This window comes from Triticum aestivum, chromosome 7A (assembly GCF_018294505.1).
Source record: "Triticum aestivum cultivar Chinese Spring chromosome 7A, IWGSC CS RefSeq v2.1, whole genome shotgun sequence".
In the NCBI taxonomy this organism is placed as follows: domain Eukaryota; kingdom Viridiplantae; phylum Streptophyta; class Magnoliopsida; order Poales; family Poaceae; genus Triticum; species Triticum aestivum.
Window position 1 is genome coordinate 694,932,443 of NC_057812.1, and position 15,279 is coordinate 694,947,721.

Below are 15,279 nucleotides of genomic sequence, written 5' to 3' on the forward strand. Positions count from 1 at the left end.
GCGGCGGCCGTGCAGCACAAGGGCACATAATCGTTGTTGCGCCAGATGGCATGGTGCCTACCATTCCAGCTGCTCCGTGATGTCACGCAGCCGGTCATGGCGATGAGCTCCGGGCCGTCTGTCACAAGCGATGGGAATTGATCCTCTGTATATTTCATCTCCTAATTTAAAAAAAAAAATCCTCCGTCTCTTTAGTGTCAAGGGCATGAATCTGAAGATCGATCTGTGATATATGAGTGCCCTGATAAATTATGGTGGCAGTCAGATGTCGGGGAAGAGGGATGCGGTGAAGGAGTGTTTCAATGTGGTCCCACTGCTCTTGTTGCTCGATGGGAGGATAAAGAAGAGGGAACGAGAGAGGAATTAGATGTGGAAGACAGGGAGGGTGCTTTCAGATTCGTATTGCCATCTGTCAACATCTAAACAAGGTCTAACGATGGGGGGCATACGACCCAGGTCGTATATAATTTCCCCCCTATTATAACACACATAAAGGGGACAGTCCAGATGAAATCACCCATATGAAGAAACCTAGGGGTAGATGTTTCTGGGCTTACCAAACAAGATTGATTCATCAAATCATCTGAGTAAGGCTCGGAACCACTTATCCTTTTGCGTGTGATCTTAATATGGGTACAGTACGGGGTGTGATACTACAAGGCGATGACAACTTTAAAGTGGCAAAGTGGCGGTAATTAGAGAGTGGGATGGAAATTGAGGGCATCGAAAGGGCAGAAAATGGAGAGTGGGTGGAAGAGAATGGGTTAGGAAAGAGGGGAAGGAATAGAGTGCAATAAATAAACATAAATGCAATGAAGAACATGAAAAATTCATTATTGCATTATGAAATTGCTAAGCAAATAAGATGCAAAGTGTAAGCCAAGTGTCCTATTTTGTGCACTCCTCTTCTATTATATATATGTCACGCATCTTTCAAGCACCCTCGACTTATAGAGCATGCCGTGCTGTCATGCACATATGTGATGGCCACATGGCAATAACTTTGCTAAGAAGGAACTCTAAGCCGAGTGCTTTCTGGACAATATGCCGAGTGTTTTTATGTAAGTTGAGGTTCTTTTCCTGATTCTTGGCTTAGTTACGTCTACGTTGAGGTCAGTATTTGTGTCATGCATTTTAGGGTTTGGTACTCGGTGTACACGTATATAAGCAGAGTACCGGTGAAATAACACTCGGCTTATAGTCAGATACTAGGGAACTTATGAATTTCCTGTAGTGATTATTGCTTGGCTCATATTGTAAATTTTTGTCTCTTCTTCGCCCCCCTCAAGTCTAAATCTTAGCCCCGCCCCTGACTACGTTTATCACCCAGTAAGTCACAACATTGGATTTCTTTCTGCTTTTTGTGGGTCTTATAACTGGCTTTATTTGCAATACAACAATATATAATTTAGTTTATCTAGCATGCATTTTCTTTGAGTTTTCACCTAACACATCCATGGTATAGAAGAATAGTTCCTAGGTTCTCTCAAATCTAGGCGTGGTGCAAAGCAACGAAAGCATGCATATTCTGCATTTTTATATTCCTGTTTTTTTTCGGGGGTATTTTCCTTTTTTTGATAATTCTATTAATGAGAAAGACCCTATAGCAAGTTACCGTTGGGGCAAACATCCATACCAGTGAGTCCAGTCTCGAGATGACTGGCACTGCAACTATACAACGGTTTTTGTGATAAATACATTACATATTCATGCATGTGACAGATCCAACCATTTCATCCATGAATAATTGATATGGAGATACAGGAATAAGAATCCTAAGAAGCGTATCAGATCTTGGTGGCAGCAACAATTCTTCAAGTCTCTCAGAAGGAATTCTCCTAGCATGCGTGGAGCAAAGGGATGTCCGCATACGGGCCATTGAGCACCCCACTGGCGATGACACTGTATGCCTTTTCCGTCATGTGAACCTGGTCCCAGTTGGCGAACCTTGATGGGTCGCGGCAAACCTTGGCGTTCCGGTCGCACGGAAGGCCGGTGCCGCAGGGCCCGTTACCACCACAGCACGCCACGAGAGGGCTGTCAATGCCATTCCTGTTGGGATTCTTGACGAACTCCATGAAGGCGCCGTAGTAGTCTGCGTAGATGATCTTCACGCTGGGGTTCCGGGACTTGAGCCGGCCGATCTCCTGCTTCAACAGCTGGTTGTGCCTCCGAGAGAACGCGTTGAACCACGCGAGGCAGCCGAACTGGTCGTAGTCGGCAGATGTATTGCTCTTGTGAGTACTAAGGTAGACCGGCACGCACCCGATGGGGAAGTTCCCCGGGACAAGGATCGTCTTGGCGCCGAGGTTGATCACCTTCTGCACGCCGGCTCCGATGCGGTCGATAATATCGGGCATATACTGGAGGGGCGTGTTTCTGTCCTTGCTGAGCTCAGAGTCAAAGAACCAAAAGTTGTAGTCATTGCCCCCAATCTCACCAAAGACGACCAGGGACTCGCTCAGGAGCCTCTTTGTTGCAGCTGATCACAGCAAAAAGAAAGGAATAAGTTGACCAAGAACACATGCAGGTGCATGGTGCATGCAGAAATGTCGCGTAATTAAAATATCATAACCTGACCCCAAGGTATGTTTTTGCATGCATTACGTACCATCTCCTGGAGCAATCCGTGTGAGCACTTTGTTGAAACTAGCAAGCTGATCGTTGAGGCTCCATGGAAACGGTACACTCAAGTTATACCTGGACTTGAAGTAGTTCGGGTTCAGCGCCATAGCGCCGAACACGGCAAAGTTGGCACCAGTGGTGAACTGCCCCGTCTTCTCCTCGGGCAAGCTCGGCGGCAGCAGCGGCAGGCCCAACGCTTGCGCTGACAAAACATCACGCACCAAATTTAGCACGGGTACGAAATTGAACTGTTAGAACACACATGCTTGCACATGTACATACCATAGAAGTCGATGATGAGACGCCCGTCAGAGGCGCGGCCCGTGGGGTGGTGGAAGTAGGTCTCTCCATAAGGAAGCACCGAGGGTGGACTCGGTGGTCTGTTGCGGATGGTGTATGCGAAGTTGCCGGTGTCAATGATGGAGTCGCCGAAGGAGAAGATACGCTTGAAGCAGCCGCACGACCCTAGATCAGCGTTGAGCAGCAGGGAAGCAAAGACCAAGAGGACAGCTAAGGAAATGGAGCAATGGCGATTGGAACTCCCCATCTTAGCTATCTAGCTAAGCAGGAGATATCTGGTTGCAAATAGAAGTGTTCCAGATCTACGTTTCGTTTAGTATTCCACATGAGGTCCCTTCATCCCCATTTATAGTAGAACGTTATGCAGTCGAATTGTGTATATCAAGATGTCTATTAATTTAATTAATGATATTTTTTAGCAGTGTTTATCTTACTACCCCACAATTCTTTCCCTACAATTATATGTTTGGTGAATTGTGAAGGTATTGCTACAATTTGACTTCTTTCCAAATGCAGTCTTTCTAAAAGATAAGATTGGATTTCTATGGAATTAATTCATGCACTATATATGGGCCCATCTGATTTTCAGTCAGTTGCCTATATTGACTTAAATTATTTAGATTTTCAGTCAGTTTGCTATCCACCCTGATTGGGATCCAAAGGCCCACCTGCCGAAAGGCCCATCTGCCTTCTTCTTCCTCTGCTTAACAAGTGATGGAATTTTTTGACATGACATACACTTCTTTTCCGACAAGACTATATACTGAAACTAAAAATATCAGAGAATAACTTTTGTATTGAATAAAAAGGAAAGAAAGTAAAAAACTTTAAAGAAATGATGACAAAAACATGAACAGAAATTGCACATTTTCACAATATGTAAGAATAAGTTTATAATAGTGTAATTTTCAGAAAATATTATAATTTGCATATTAATATCGCATTTGTGCACATACTACACAGACATGCATGGTCACACACGACACACATGCGCTCACCCACAAGAGCACACACACGACACCTGTGTACAAAAGCAAACATGCGCACACACCTAGATACGACATGCAAGCGTGCGTCACACACACATAAACCCACACACTCACATATACAGAAAAAGAAAGAAAAAAAAGAAAAAATCGACTAAGAAGAAAGAAGAAAAAGACTAAAAGCAAACACACATGAAAAAGGTAAAAGAAGGAAATTCATTGAACTAGAAAAATATCATGCGCCTCTAATATAGCAAAAGAGACTATATATATGTGCATGCATGATATATAGTCATCATGTAAAACGTGTTTGGTGTTGTATGTTTTTTGGACGATGCATGAGAGCATTGGGGAATTGATTTAACGTTCACCTTATTAAATGAGCATATTACGAGAGAACCAAGAAAATAACAAGGAAGTATATTATGAAAGATTTGTTTTTTTATGCAGATAATTTGGTTGTTTTTTAGAGGTGAGAACCAACCAGTGGATGGATGATTAGCAGGGCAGTGTAGCTCCGCCCATCAAGGATCAAACCCCAGGTTTGAGCTTTGATATTTCATTATTGGAGATTATTCTTTCAGTTGGAGCCGACGTTTTCATCGATTGTGAGGCATCCGTGGTGACTTTGTCAATCTTCAATCTCCACAACTCCAACCCGCTCTTCAATTGGCGATGTGTGTGTGTGTGCGCGCGTGCACGCGTATGTTGCAATAGGTATTTAACAAAATGTTTTTTTAGATGTCACCTTTGTGGCGAACACAGAAAATTGCTCTAAAGTAAATCTACATCTTTTCAATTCTTTCCTAATGTAGGGTCCCTTTGTTTACATACTTTCCAATGAAATCCATGGTTCATGTACCACTAGAATGAGGGCCCAAACTAAATCTACTTGCCATTATGGGACCCAAAGGAAACTGACCGCCAAATGTGTAGAAAGACTTATGAATACAATTGCAAGTACGTATATGTTGTAATTCGTATCATGATTTTGAATATGTAAAACACTTGGCATTATAGTTTTTGGACAACAAATGAGGAACTAGTATTCTTGAGGAAGGACATTTTAACTCATCGATACCAGCTCATCAGAAAAAGCTTTTCTATCTTGGATGACCATTTCTTCAAACTGCTAGTAGATTGTGCTTTTCTCTGGAGGTTCGAAATTAGATCAACTAAAAAAGGCTTGTCCTCTCCTTATATGCCCTTACCCCTTCATCTCTCACGAGTGCCAAGGTCTTCTAGGGTTACCTGCCTCTTGCCGACGCCGATGGTGGTCTAGCTCATATCTCATGGCTTTAGGGCTATGGAGGCGTGGTGGACCCCGAACTTGCCGGCGGGAGGGCTCCTCCATATTTAGATGTCTTTTTTAGTTTAGTTAGGGTTTGTATCCTGTTCAGGAAGGCGAGTTGGGGATAGCTCCCTAATGATGGAATAATATTCTCCCGCCTAGCTTCCATCCAAGCGGGGCATCTATCGTCGTCGGAGGGCATGTGGAGATGTGTCTTCGGTGGATCTCACGGGGTTTGGTGAGTATTTGTCTTCGGTGAATCTGCTTGAATCCGGTCTTTGTTTCTCTTGTTTATGTGTACATAGGTTGGATCTTTCCGATCTACGTATCTCTTCATCTGCGACGTTCGTTGTTCTAGTGTGCTAATTCTGTGGGTACTTAGCATGACGACTACGCAACTGTCTACTACAACAAGTTTTGGCCAGCTTCAGTGAGGAAGGGGCGATGACATTGGCACGTACACCTTCCGCTTGCTCTTGTGCTTGTGGTTGTCACTGGGTGGTGTATAGATTTGTATGTAATTTTTTTCAATCCTGGTGTTCTTTGTACTCCATGGCGGACGCACACTATGGCAAGTGGGATCGTTGGACCACATTCAAGTTTTTGTCCTACATATCCGATACCAGCACACCATGGCCCCCAGTGCTCCCACTCCATTTGAGTAAGCTTGAAAAGAAGGTCAGAAAAAAAATACCAAAGGCCATTTCTGAGCAGCTGCTTACATGTCCCTGAATCTACTCGATTCAAAAAGTAACTTGAGCGATTTCCACCAAATAAAAATAAAAACATCGATTAAGCGTGAGCCGAAACGACACCGGTTTAGACTATTGGATGTCGATTCAAGCTTTTGGATATTGGACTTTAATTACATAAGGAAATGAATCGTGAGTTTTGCCACAACTTGCTGTGATGATTGGGTTACTTGCCCTCGGTAGCCCGGCCACATGCCAGTCACCCAGTCCGGAGTATGTCGTGCGCTCGGTGCCCAGTGCGCCTTCCGCAGCTGACTGGACTGGCTACGCACATCAGTGGTCGGCACTAGGGTCTGCAGGTCTGCATCGGCCTCATCCCCAATAGGCTAACTCCAGAGCTAGGTTTGTTTGACTTCGGTTGATCCATTTATGATATGATCTTTATTCATTTGGATTCCTGGTAGTTCATGTCAAATAAAATGCAAAGATGCAGTTCGTAATAGTGTAGTACTACCAGGGTTTTGGCTACCGAATCTCAAAAAAACAAGCGGGAGCGGGAAACGTGGTTACCACGGTTACGGAAACATTTCATGCAGATACCGATCAAATTTTTAAAACGACCTTCAAATTCAAATTTATTTGAGCTTGGTATACATACGTGTTATACTCATATTAGTCCCCTAGTGTGGCAGTGGTTGTCTTGCCTGTCATTGAATGCCGAGGTGGCGACTTCGATCCCTGGTTGGGCTGATTATTATTTACAACACAATATATAGTTTTATGCTCAAAGTCTGTGAAAAGAAATTACGGGCCCCTTGGATTCAAACGAGAGACGTAAAGCGTAGCATACGTTGAACGGCCGTACTTGCCAGAAAACCATCGTTGCTTGCATTTTATATAAGAGTTCCAGCTTTGGTTATCTATTAAAAAATTGGAATTTTATTGTTAATACACAAAGTACTAAGGCCCCACAAGTCTCAGCAACATTGCCCACAAATATCCCACAAAGCGCATACCCACCCCCATGATACTACTAAGGTCAAAGTCTCACTCGTGGTTGATCTCGCACTAAGAGGATGATCACTGGGCCCTGTAGAATCTCTTTATTCCCTCATAACACTTGAAGGCTTTGAAGTGCCTCCTAACTATCTAGGAAGCCCACATCTATACCAATATAAAAAGACCCAAAAGAGCATATCCAACTGATCTCGATCATCAAACCAGGTTAATCCAACGACCTACACTCCTCCAATGGCGAGCGTTCAACATGTTTAACATGCAATTAATATCATACCAAATATTGCACTAATCACAGAATTATCACACAAATAATAGTATACCTAATATCGACATGCAATTAATATATTGCCTAAATATTAACATGCATTGCACGTGCGCATTCACTAGTCATACCAAATTCACAAGCAAACCAAAGTCACATGGATAAAGTCATCAAAATACCAAACCCATAGGGTCTCTCTCACAAAGATAGAGTTGAAGCAAATAGATATGGAACACAATATATTTGTTCAATAAGAACGTGGCTAGACCTATGGGGAAATGCTACGGGAAGTAATCTACAAACTGAGTTTGCAATGCTTAATTGGAAAACCGAGGCAGCGGGGTCCACCCTAGAAATAACGGCGGAGACGGATAAGTTAGAGGGAATAGTCCATCGAAACTACTCTGCGTACGAAGCCTTCTCGTCAGACAACAGTACGACCAAACTGGTATCATCTCTAAATACTAGGACCCACAAACTGAATCATCTATGGCTGTCTCTAATCGGATGGAGTGTTGGACACAAATTTATCGTACGTATAGCAAGGTTCATAGTACATAAGTTTCTTTCGTAAGTAGCCAGTAAGTTTCACATTTTTTATTCAATAAAGGGAGGAGTTTGTCCTTCAAACCCTGAAGGTCCTGCCCTCTAGGCTTTCACAAAGTGTCACAAAATGGATGGTAACTCTCTTATCTACTCAAGGGGTATGGGTACTATTTATATAGAAAGCAGAAATTGTCTGTTACTCTGGTGAAGTAACTACAGAAATTGTCTGTTACTCTGGTGAAGTAACTAATAATCGGAAGTTATGGAAAATCCATGAGTAGTGCCGCACATGTTCAAAAATTGAATTGTCGGCCTCCCCTCCCCTCCCCTCCCCCCTCCCGCCCGCGCCGCCACCCGCGAGGCGGCCGGGGCGGGCGCCCAGATCCCGCCGCCTCCGGTCTCCCCTCCTCCTCCTTCCTCCCTCGCCGCCGCCAGGGGGCACGGCCGGGCTCGCCTGACCGGCGCCGGCGGCGGCGGGGCCCTGCTCTTCCTCCTCCGCGCGTTGGGGGCGACGCGGGTCCCTCCTTCGCGGGCGGGCGCGGCGGCGCGGCGGCGCGCGGCCCTCCGGCGGCGCGTGGTGCTGCGTGGCCGGCTGCGCGGTGGAACGCGCCTCGCCGCGGCGGCCGGTTCCGCCCGGCAGGCGGCGAGGGCCGCGGCTGGGGTCCGGCTTCGGGCTGCCGGCGGCTGCGGTGGTTCCTCTCCGTCGTGGGCGTGCGGCGGTGGTGCGGCTCGGCCGGTGGCGGTCCGGCGACCTGGTGATGGTGGCCGGCGGTGCGCGTGTTGGTGGTGCCTCCCTTGGCGGCTTTCGGTGTGGGGAGGAAGGGGAGCGGCTTGGACAGGGGCGGCGGAGCCGACGGCGTGCCGGCTGCAGCGCGAAGGCGGGAACTTTACGGGCCTCTGCGTTCCCGGCTGGGCCTGTGCGGCCACGGGCCTGGTGTGTTCCTGCCATTGCGTCCGGTCAGCTACCGTCTTCGGCGGTGGAGGTGGGGCCCTCCCGCGTGCCGATGGTGCTGTTGCCTGGTCCCGGCTCCTCTTCTTCATCGTGCCGACCATGCTTCACGGTGCCGTGGTGAGACAGCGTTGAACGCTTCGTGTCCGGGCTGGCGCAGGGTGAGGGTCTGTTTGGCGGCGAGCTTCGGAGTGCCTGAGGTGGAGGTTGGGATCGGGAGAAATCTCTGTTGGCCTGGCCGACATCGACGCGGTGGTGCTTGTGGGTGCCGCCAGACCTTCCTGGAGGGCGTCGGAGCTACCCTTCCTCTCCCCTCACCGTACCGGGGGAAACCCTTGGCAGCAGCGTCGTCTTCGTCGCGTTCCTTCTTGGAGGTGTTGATTGGTACCGGTGCTTCGGAGGCTCGGAGTCTGGTGGGAGATCTCCGGTGGGTGCAGCGGCCACGAGGCTTCTTCGTTTCTTTGTCGATCCGCCGTTGTCGGCGTTTGTTTCTCTTATATTTTCTCTTTCTTTTCTTTTGGGCGTGACTGTGCTGTTTCCGCCCCAGCACCTATCGTTGGATGGTTCGGTTGGTTGCTTTGTATACAAAGCGGGGGGAAACCCTTTTTCGGAAAATTGAATTGTCGAAAGGGCAACGCAATTCACAGAAGGGCGCGATACTCGAAGGTACCAGACTGTCCGCTAAACAAATTATTATTTATTTTCCATTCCTTTCACTTTTTGCCTCTCCACTTTGTATCATATTTTGTTTATGAATGCAAATTACCGTAGAACTATTGTTCTATGGTTTGTGTTTCAATAAGAAAAAAACAAAGGTAATTCATTTTCCCAGGAAAATAATATGCTCGGAAGTACCTTAGAAAACTTCTCTCGGAGATAAAGGGTCGAGAGAGCATGTCTTAGAAGGAAGCGATGCAGAAATGACAAAATCAGAGCTCAGAGTTATGTGGATGATTTGGACAAAAACTCAACCTGGGTGCACAGATCGAGGATGTGTTTTACAGATTTGCGATTTTAATAAATATCTGGACCAAACTGTACTTGTGTATGCCAAATGCAGAAGATACATCTTAGTCAGCATAGCAAGATTATTGTGATTCATGTGGCTTGCGTGACACATGCCCGTACGTTGTACCTGACGTCACATCACCATGAAAAGCTAGGCTCTAGTGTGCGCCAAAAATATCTAGATCAACAGGCGTGAAAAGCATGTCCTTGACGAGTTGTTTCCGGCTGTCCTTGGGCGAGGTGATGCCGTCGCCGTCTTGATAGATGCATTGAATGGTCCTCGCCAGGTTGACGCAGACGAGGCTGGCCGTGCTCCCGGTCCCGGTGCTGCTGCTCAAGGCGACCTCCCTGTTCACCTTCTTCCAAGTCTCGGCAATGGCGTCCGCCACCGCAGCCCGGGCCTCTTCCTTACTCGCGCCACCGCCCATGCGGCAGGTGATGACCGACGCCGCCTCACCCCGCTCCGACTCGGCCTCGTGGGTCGCGCAGTCGTTGCAGAGCCGGAAGATCATGGAACATAGCTCAACCAGCTTGGGGTACACCATGTCGTCGCCGTCGTCGTGATTGCGCAGCCATGAATCAATCTGCTCTTGCTGCTGGAGCATGGTGAAAGCGTGGAGCAGCAGCAGAGGCCCCGTGGACGTGACCCACCCGTTCTCAAGGTACTCCTCCAAGCATGGCATCTGCCCCTCGTGCTGCCACTTGGCTTCTATGAGGAATGCCTTACACAGCTCATGCCACTGCATGCATGCATCCACATGCATGTTAATCCATCGATCCTCAAAGGTATATCCCAAACGAAAGAAGAAGAAAATCAATGGATCTATCTCCTCTTGTCTTACTGCTTTCTTGTAGAGCGGGAGCACGTCGTATCTTCCTTGCTCCTTCATCACCCGATCCGCTGCCTCCGTCGACGTCAACCGGATGGCTGAGTACATCGCCTTCATGTACTCCGGCAGTGCCGTCGACAAAGCATCGTCATCCCAGCTGCCGACAGCATCTGTGAAGGCAGCCAGCTCGTCGAACGTGCCGTAGAGGTCGTAGACGTCGTCGAGGTGGACGATAAGGGAGCCCACCTTGGCCAGCAGCTCGCGACAGCCCGCGAGACAGGGCTCGGGTGCGATGCAGGTCGCGCAGAAGAAGCACTCCACCAGACGGTCCCTCGCGAACGGTAGCTTCTCGCCCAACCCGGTCTCCTTCCACCATTTGGTGACTTCCACGAGCTCTGCTCCATGGACGGCCTGCACGAGGTTGAAGTCGACCGCAGCGAGCTGCAGGATGGAATGATCGATCGAGCGCTCGTCGTTGTAGCGGTGTTGTTTCAGCGACCATGTCGCCTGCAGCCGGGGAACTTTCCAGTGCAACGGGAGGTCTCCTTGTCTTTCCGTTTGGCTAGCAGGCCCCATGGAGATCGACATGGACGGCATCAGTTCTTCGAGTTTCTTGACGGCGAATGATCTTGCTTCGTCCAGCATGGGCTCTCCTGGGAAGGCCAGGTAGGAAGCTTCGTGGAGTGCAACAAAAGCATCAATGTCCTTGGGGTTTGCAGCTTTGAAATCACCATTCTCATCCCTGAATGCACTCAACATATCTACAAACAAAAACGAGTTTTTTTTTACAATTATTATGTAATATGATCTACTCAAACTTTTAACATATCTACAACGATTTGGAGATGGTCACACCGGTTTTACAGTCTGCGTGACGTTCTACTAATAAAATAATTAGTAACAGGATTGCTAAATCTCAGTCGACTAAGACTTAACCAAGTCTCGGTCAATTCTATATTCATGGGATCTTATGTGGAGATCCGGGCAATTTTTTATTTTTTGGTTTTCATTTTTCTTCCTTACATGTTATGCCACTTGACTTAGACTTGGTTAAGTCTCGGTCGACTGAGAGCTAGCCACAACCAATTAGTAATGCATAAGTGTTCTATATAATCTTTGTTTGATGAGGTTACTCCCATCCTTCTATCAACCTTGTAATGGATTGAAACATTTTCAATAGAGTGGTTTGCGTGTATGAACCGATGCAGAGCCTTGGGTTTGAATGAAAAAAAAACTTCGTATAATATATATATTATCTATTATATATGGGCATGAAAAGGAAATATGATCATTATTGGTGTTTCTTATCTTTACCTATGGACGCAGAGATTCCATGTCCTCTGAGCATTCTAAATAGCAGTGCTGTTGATGAGAGGTCATGCTTGAGTTGAAGCTGTGCATGATGCACATGCATGGACATGAGGATGCTTCTGATCTCCTCCTCGAAATGGTATGCTACACCGAGACTTTGGAGTTGGTCAATGATCTTGAGCCTAGTTGCCAGCTCTTCTTCCTCCTCGAGCAAAAGCCGCCTCACTCTCTGCTTCAAGCTCGATTGGAGTGAGCTTTGCTTGCTATGCTGCACCACCAATAGGCAGGTCAGTATCTAAGTAGCTCCTTGCCTTTAAAAACTAGCTCCTTGATTTTTTTTAAATATGTTCCGTATACGTATATATGGTACTCCTCCATCGTCATGCATGCATGGTAATTAACAGGCACTTTGACGTACTGCCCCGATAGCATCACATCACCTTGGATCTTTTGGTTGTAATTTGTTGTGATTCTAAGCACTATTTTTTATTAAGATACACAGTACATATGAAGACAATCACAACACGCACACATACTCACCCGTATGAATGTAAGCGCACGGACACACACCCTATCTCTATGATCATCTTTTTAGATATTGGGCCAGCAGGTCTTAAGATTGACTAAGTCGTCACATCAGACAGGCATGTCATAGGCTAGTTCGCGTTGGGCTCTGGAGCTATGCCCTGTAGATTTCATGATTTTACTGATCTACCCGTTTTGGAGGCAAGTGCCTCCAGTAATTGTTAGTGTTAAGTGGCAAGCAAAAAGACAAAAAGACAAAAAAAAACTCCCTTTTCATTGTCATGGACGTCGTGGACACCTGAATTATTTTGTTATTCTCAGGAATAATGATTTATTTTTGCTATTTTCATTGGATTTAATCATGAATAATGTGTAGAAAGAAACAAAGGAGAAATATCTACTTAAAAAGTGATTCTAACTTCCAAGTCAACTGAAAGCCAATTCTAAACGGGGTAAAAGACCTTCCACACCCCTTCCCATTCTCCTCGACACTCGCGACATCATCTCCTCGACCCTCGCGAGATGCCGCCCTAGCCTCACAAGCAAGGATGAGGCACCGATAATCCTAACCTTCTACCAAACCCCTCCCTTATCTGTCTTCTTTGTCACCGAATCAAAGCCCCGCACCCCTAATCCTAAACATGCACTCACCGCCGGTCTCACCATCGCCGGACAATAAAAAAGAATGGAGAAGAAGGGGGAAAATGGATGAATAGCTTGGCTGACCATGCATGCACCTTGTCGTCTTGTTGCGCCTGCTGCCTCATGGCGCAAATGGAGTCGTAGTCCCAGGTTTTGAGTTGGTAGTCAGCCGGCCGCTGGTGCAACTCAGCCGGCGGGAACCGGTCCGCGTACATGGTTGCGTGAGGTGTGTTCTTTGTGATCTTCTCCGGTCTAAATGGATATGTGTTTGCCACACAAATGTAGGCTATTTATAGGTGAACACTACTACTGTTGCACCTGGGAGTTGTGTGGAGGGGTGCATGTACCGGCTAGTGTACGTCCAGCTCAAGCTAGCTTGTGTACAAAGTACAAAGTCCATGAAAAATGTGCAGCTAAATTTATCCCATTAAATATCTCCGGACGTGTGGTATCTCGCATATGGACGGCTAACATCGATAGTGATCGAGCGCCGTCTGTGTGGTGTCTATTCTCATTTTCTTTTCATCTTGGTTCCCAGTGATGTACATAATATCCTAATTTATTTATTAAGGAATCTATGGAACCTCTGTCTTTTTCATAAATAAAACTTTAATAGTCAAAAATAAATTTATTCTACGTTTGCCTACCTGATATCCTGTTATGGCCTGAGAAGGCTCCTAGGTTGCACAATTATAATGTGTCCTTCTAGGACAGCCGGCCCACTTGCTGGAAAACGAGGGAAACATCACGCTAATGGTGATCAGACGGCCAGAAATGGCTAAATTGTGAAAATGAACGGCTTTGATTACTGATGGCCTGTGAGTGCTGGGATTAGGTGCAGTTTTACAGTGCTAAAATAGGAGATCCCACTAACTTATTTTGCTCAATATGTAAACATAACACCTCAATTGGAATCTATGCTGGGAAAATGCACATTTGTTTCTATTCTATGACGCCGCTTATATTCAATAAATATTTACGATGCACAATAATTAAGTAAAATAAATCGTATGTATTTTCATTTTCAGTTCATATATTATTAATCTATATATAAATACTCTTTTCTATACAACCAAATCCCTTTGAAATAAATTACAACCAATTACCATAAAAATGTAAAGATCATCTAACAATTATAACCATGAGAGATATATATCACATCTAGTGTGAATGTGATTGACATTAGATTTTTCCTAAAGACATAGCTCGTCCATGGTCTCTTTTTTAGCGAAAGCTTCTTCATGATAAACTATTTTTTATCTAGTCATAATCATAAAGATTGCATATGCGCACACCCTTGTCTAATTTTCATGGAAGCGGTGATCCTTTGGCAGTGGCAGGGTACTTGCTGCCCCATCCTCGTGATAAGTGGATGTTGTTGCCTCACCAGTGGGCGTCTCACCCATAGCTCACAGCAGTTGTGCATGGGCCAACAAAATCTGGCCCAGGTGGGCTTGATGCGGGGGCAACACATCATCTCCAGTGCGCAGATACAACGATGGCATGAGTGAACGGTGGAGGTGACCGTTGGTGGCGCTCGATGTAGTGGATTTAAACCCCTGTTCGCTCAGTAGCCTTCAGAACCGGTCACCGCACATCGAGGGGGTGTTGGGCGACGACTAGCATTGTGCCCCATTCATGCACTGGTCGGATCTTGGCCGACCTGGTCTGGTGATGGCCGTCCTCCCCTACAGCGTCTAGGTTTCTGTTCCCCGTCAATATTATGATCTGGGAGGAGTGGGGTGTGATATGACCACTTGGGTTTCATGCGTCAACTTTGTTTAGATGATCAACTATCAGCATGGGTAATGTAGTTGAGCACAAATAGAGCCGGCGGTTGTAGCTACTCAGTGGTGGTGCACGCGACTTGAACGCCGGGCTTCATGTGATAGGCTACCCCCCCCCCCCCCCTCTAGCCCATGCGATGGATACTCTCCAGCTGGTATCCGTCGACGGTGAAGATCGTGATGTGCAGCATATGACACTGCTGTTAGCATGCTCGTTGATGTTTTAGATGGAAGATCTGGTGTCCGAGCAAAATCCAAATGTGTGGAATTCATCCTGATATATAATTCACGTGCTGATCTGGGCATTGCAAAAAAACTTCTTCTTTGGCAACTTGGTGGTGGTGATGCATGGGACTTTGCCCCTTGGTGGTTCTCTTCGAGTATCAGATCTCGAGTCGGGGCGGAAAATCCCAGGTCAAACATTCACTGGTTGTACATGGCAATGGCGTGGTTTACATTGCTGAAGGCATTGTCTAGAGTTTGCTTGGACTTTCTCTCCTTGCTG

General features: G+C 46.5%; 1 protein-coding gene and 1 pseudogene across 1 annotated transcript; both read right to left on the reverse strand.

Moving 5' to 3' along the window:
* Positions 1-1,838: 1,838 nt before the first annotated feature.
* On the reverse strand, positions 1,839-3,172 carry LOC123149667 (GDSL esterase/lipase At1g28570-like; annotated as a pseudogene).
* Positions 3,173-9,837: 6,665 nt separating this feature from the next.
* LOC123153755 (isoprene synthase, chloroplastic-like) lies at positions 9,838-11,391 on the reverse strand. The gene has a single exon (XM_044572720.1). It carries the CDS (start codon positions 11,266-11,268, stop codon positions 9,838-9,840), a length of 1,431 nt encoding a protein of 476 aa, XP_044428655.1. The 5' UTR covers positions 11,269-11,391.
* Positions 11,392-15,279: the final 3,888 nt, after the last annotated feature.

What these genes read in the sequence shown, in the direction of transcription:
- LOC123153755 (XM_044572720.1), bottom strand. Translation starts at nt 11,268, where the DNA reads ATGTTGAGTGCATTCAGGGATGAGAATGGTGATTTCAAAGCTGCAAAC.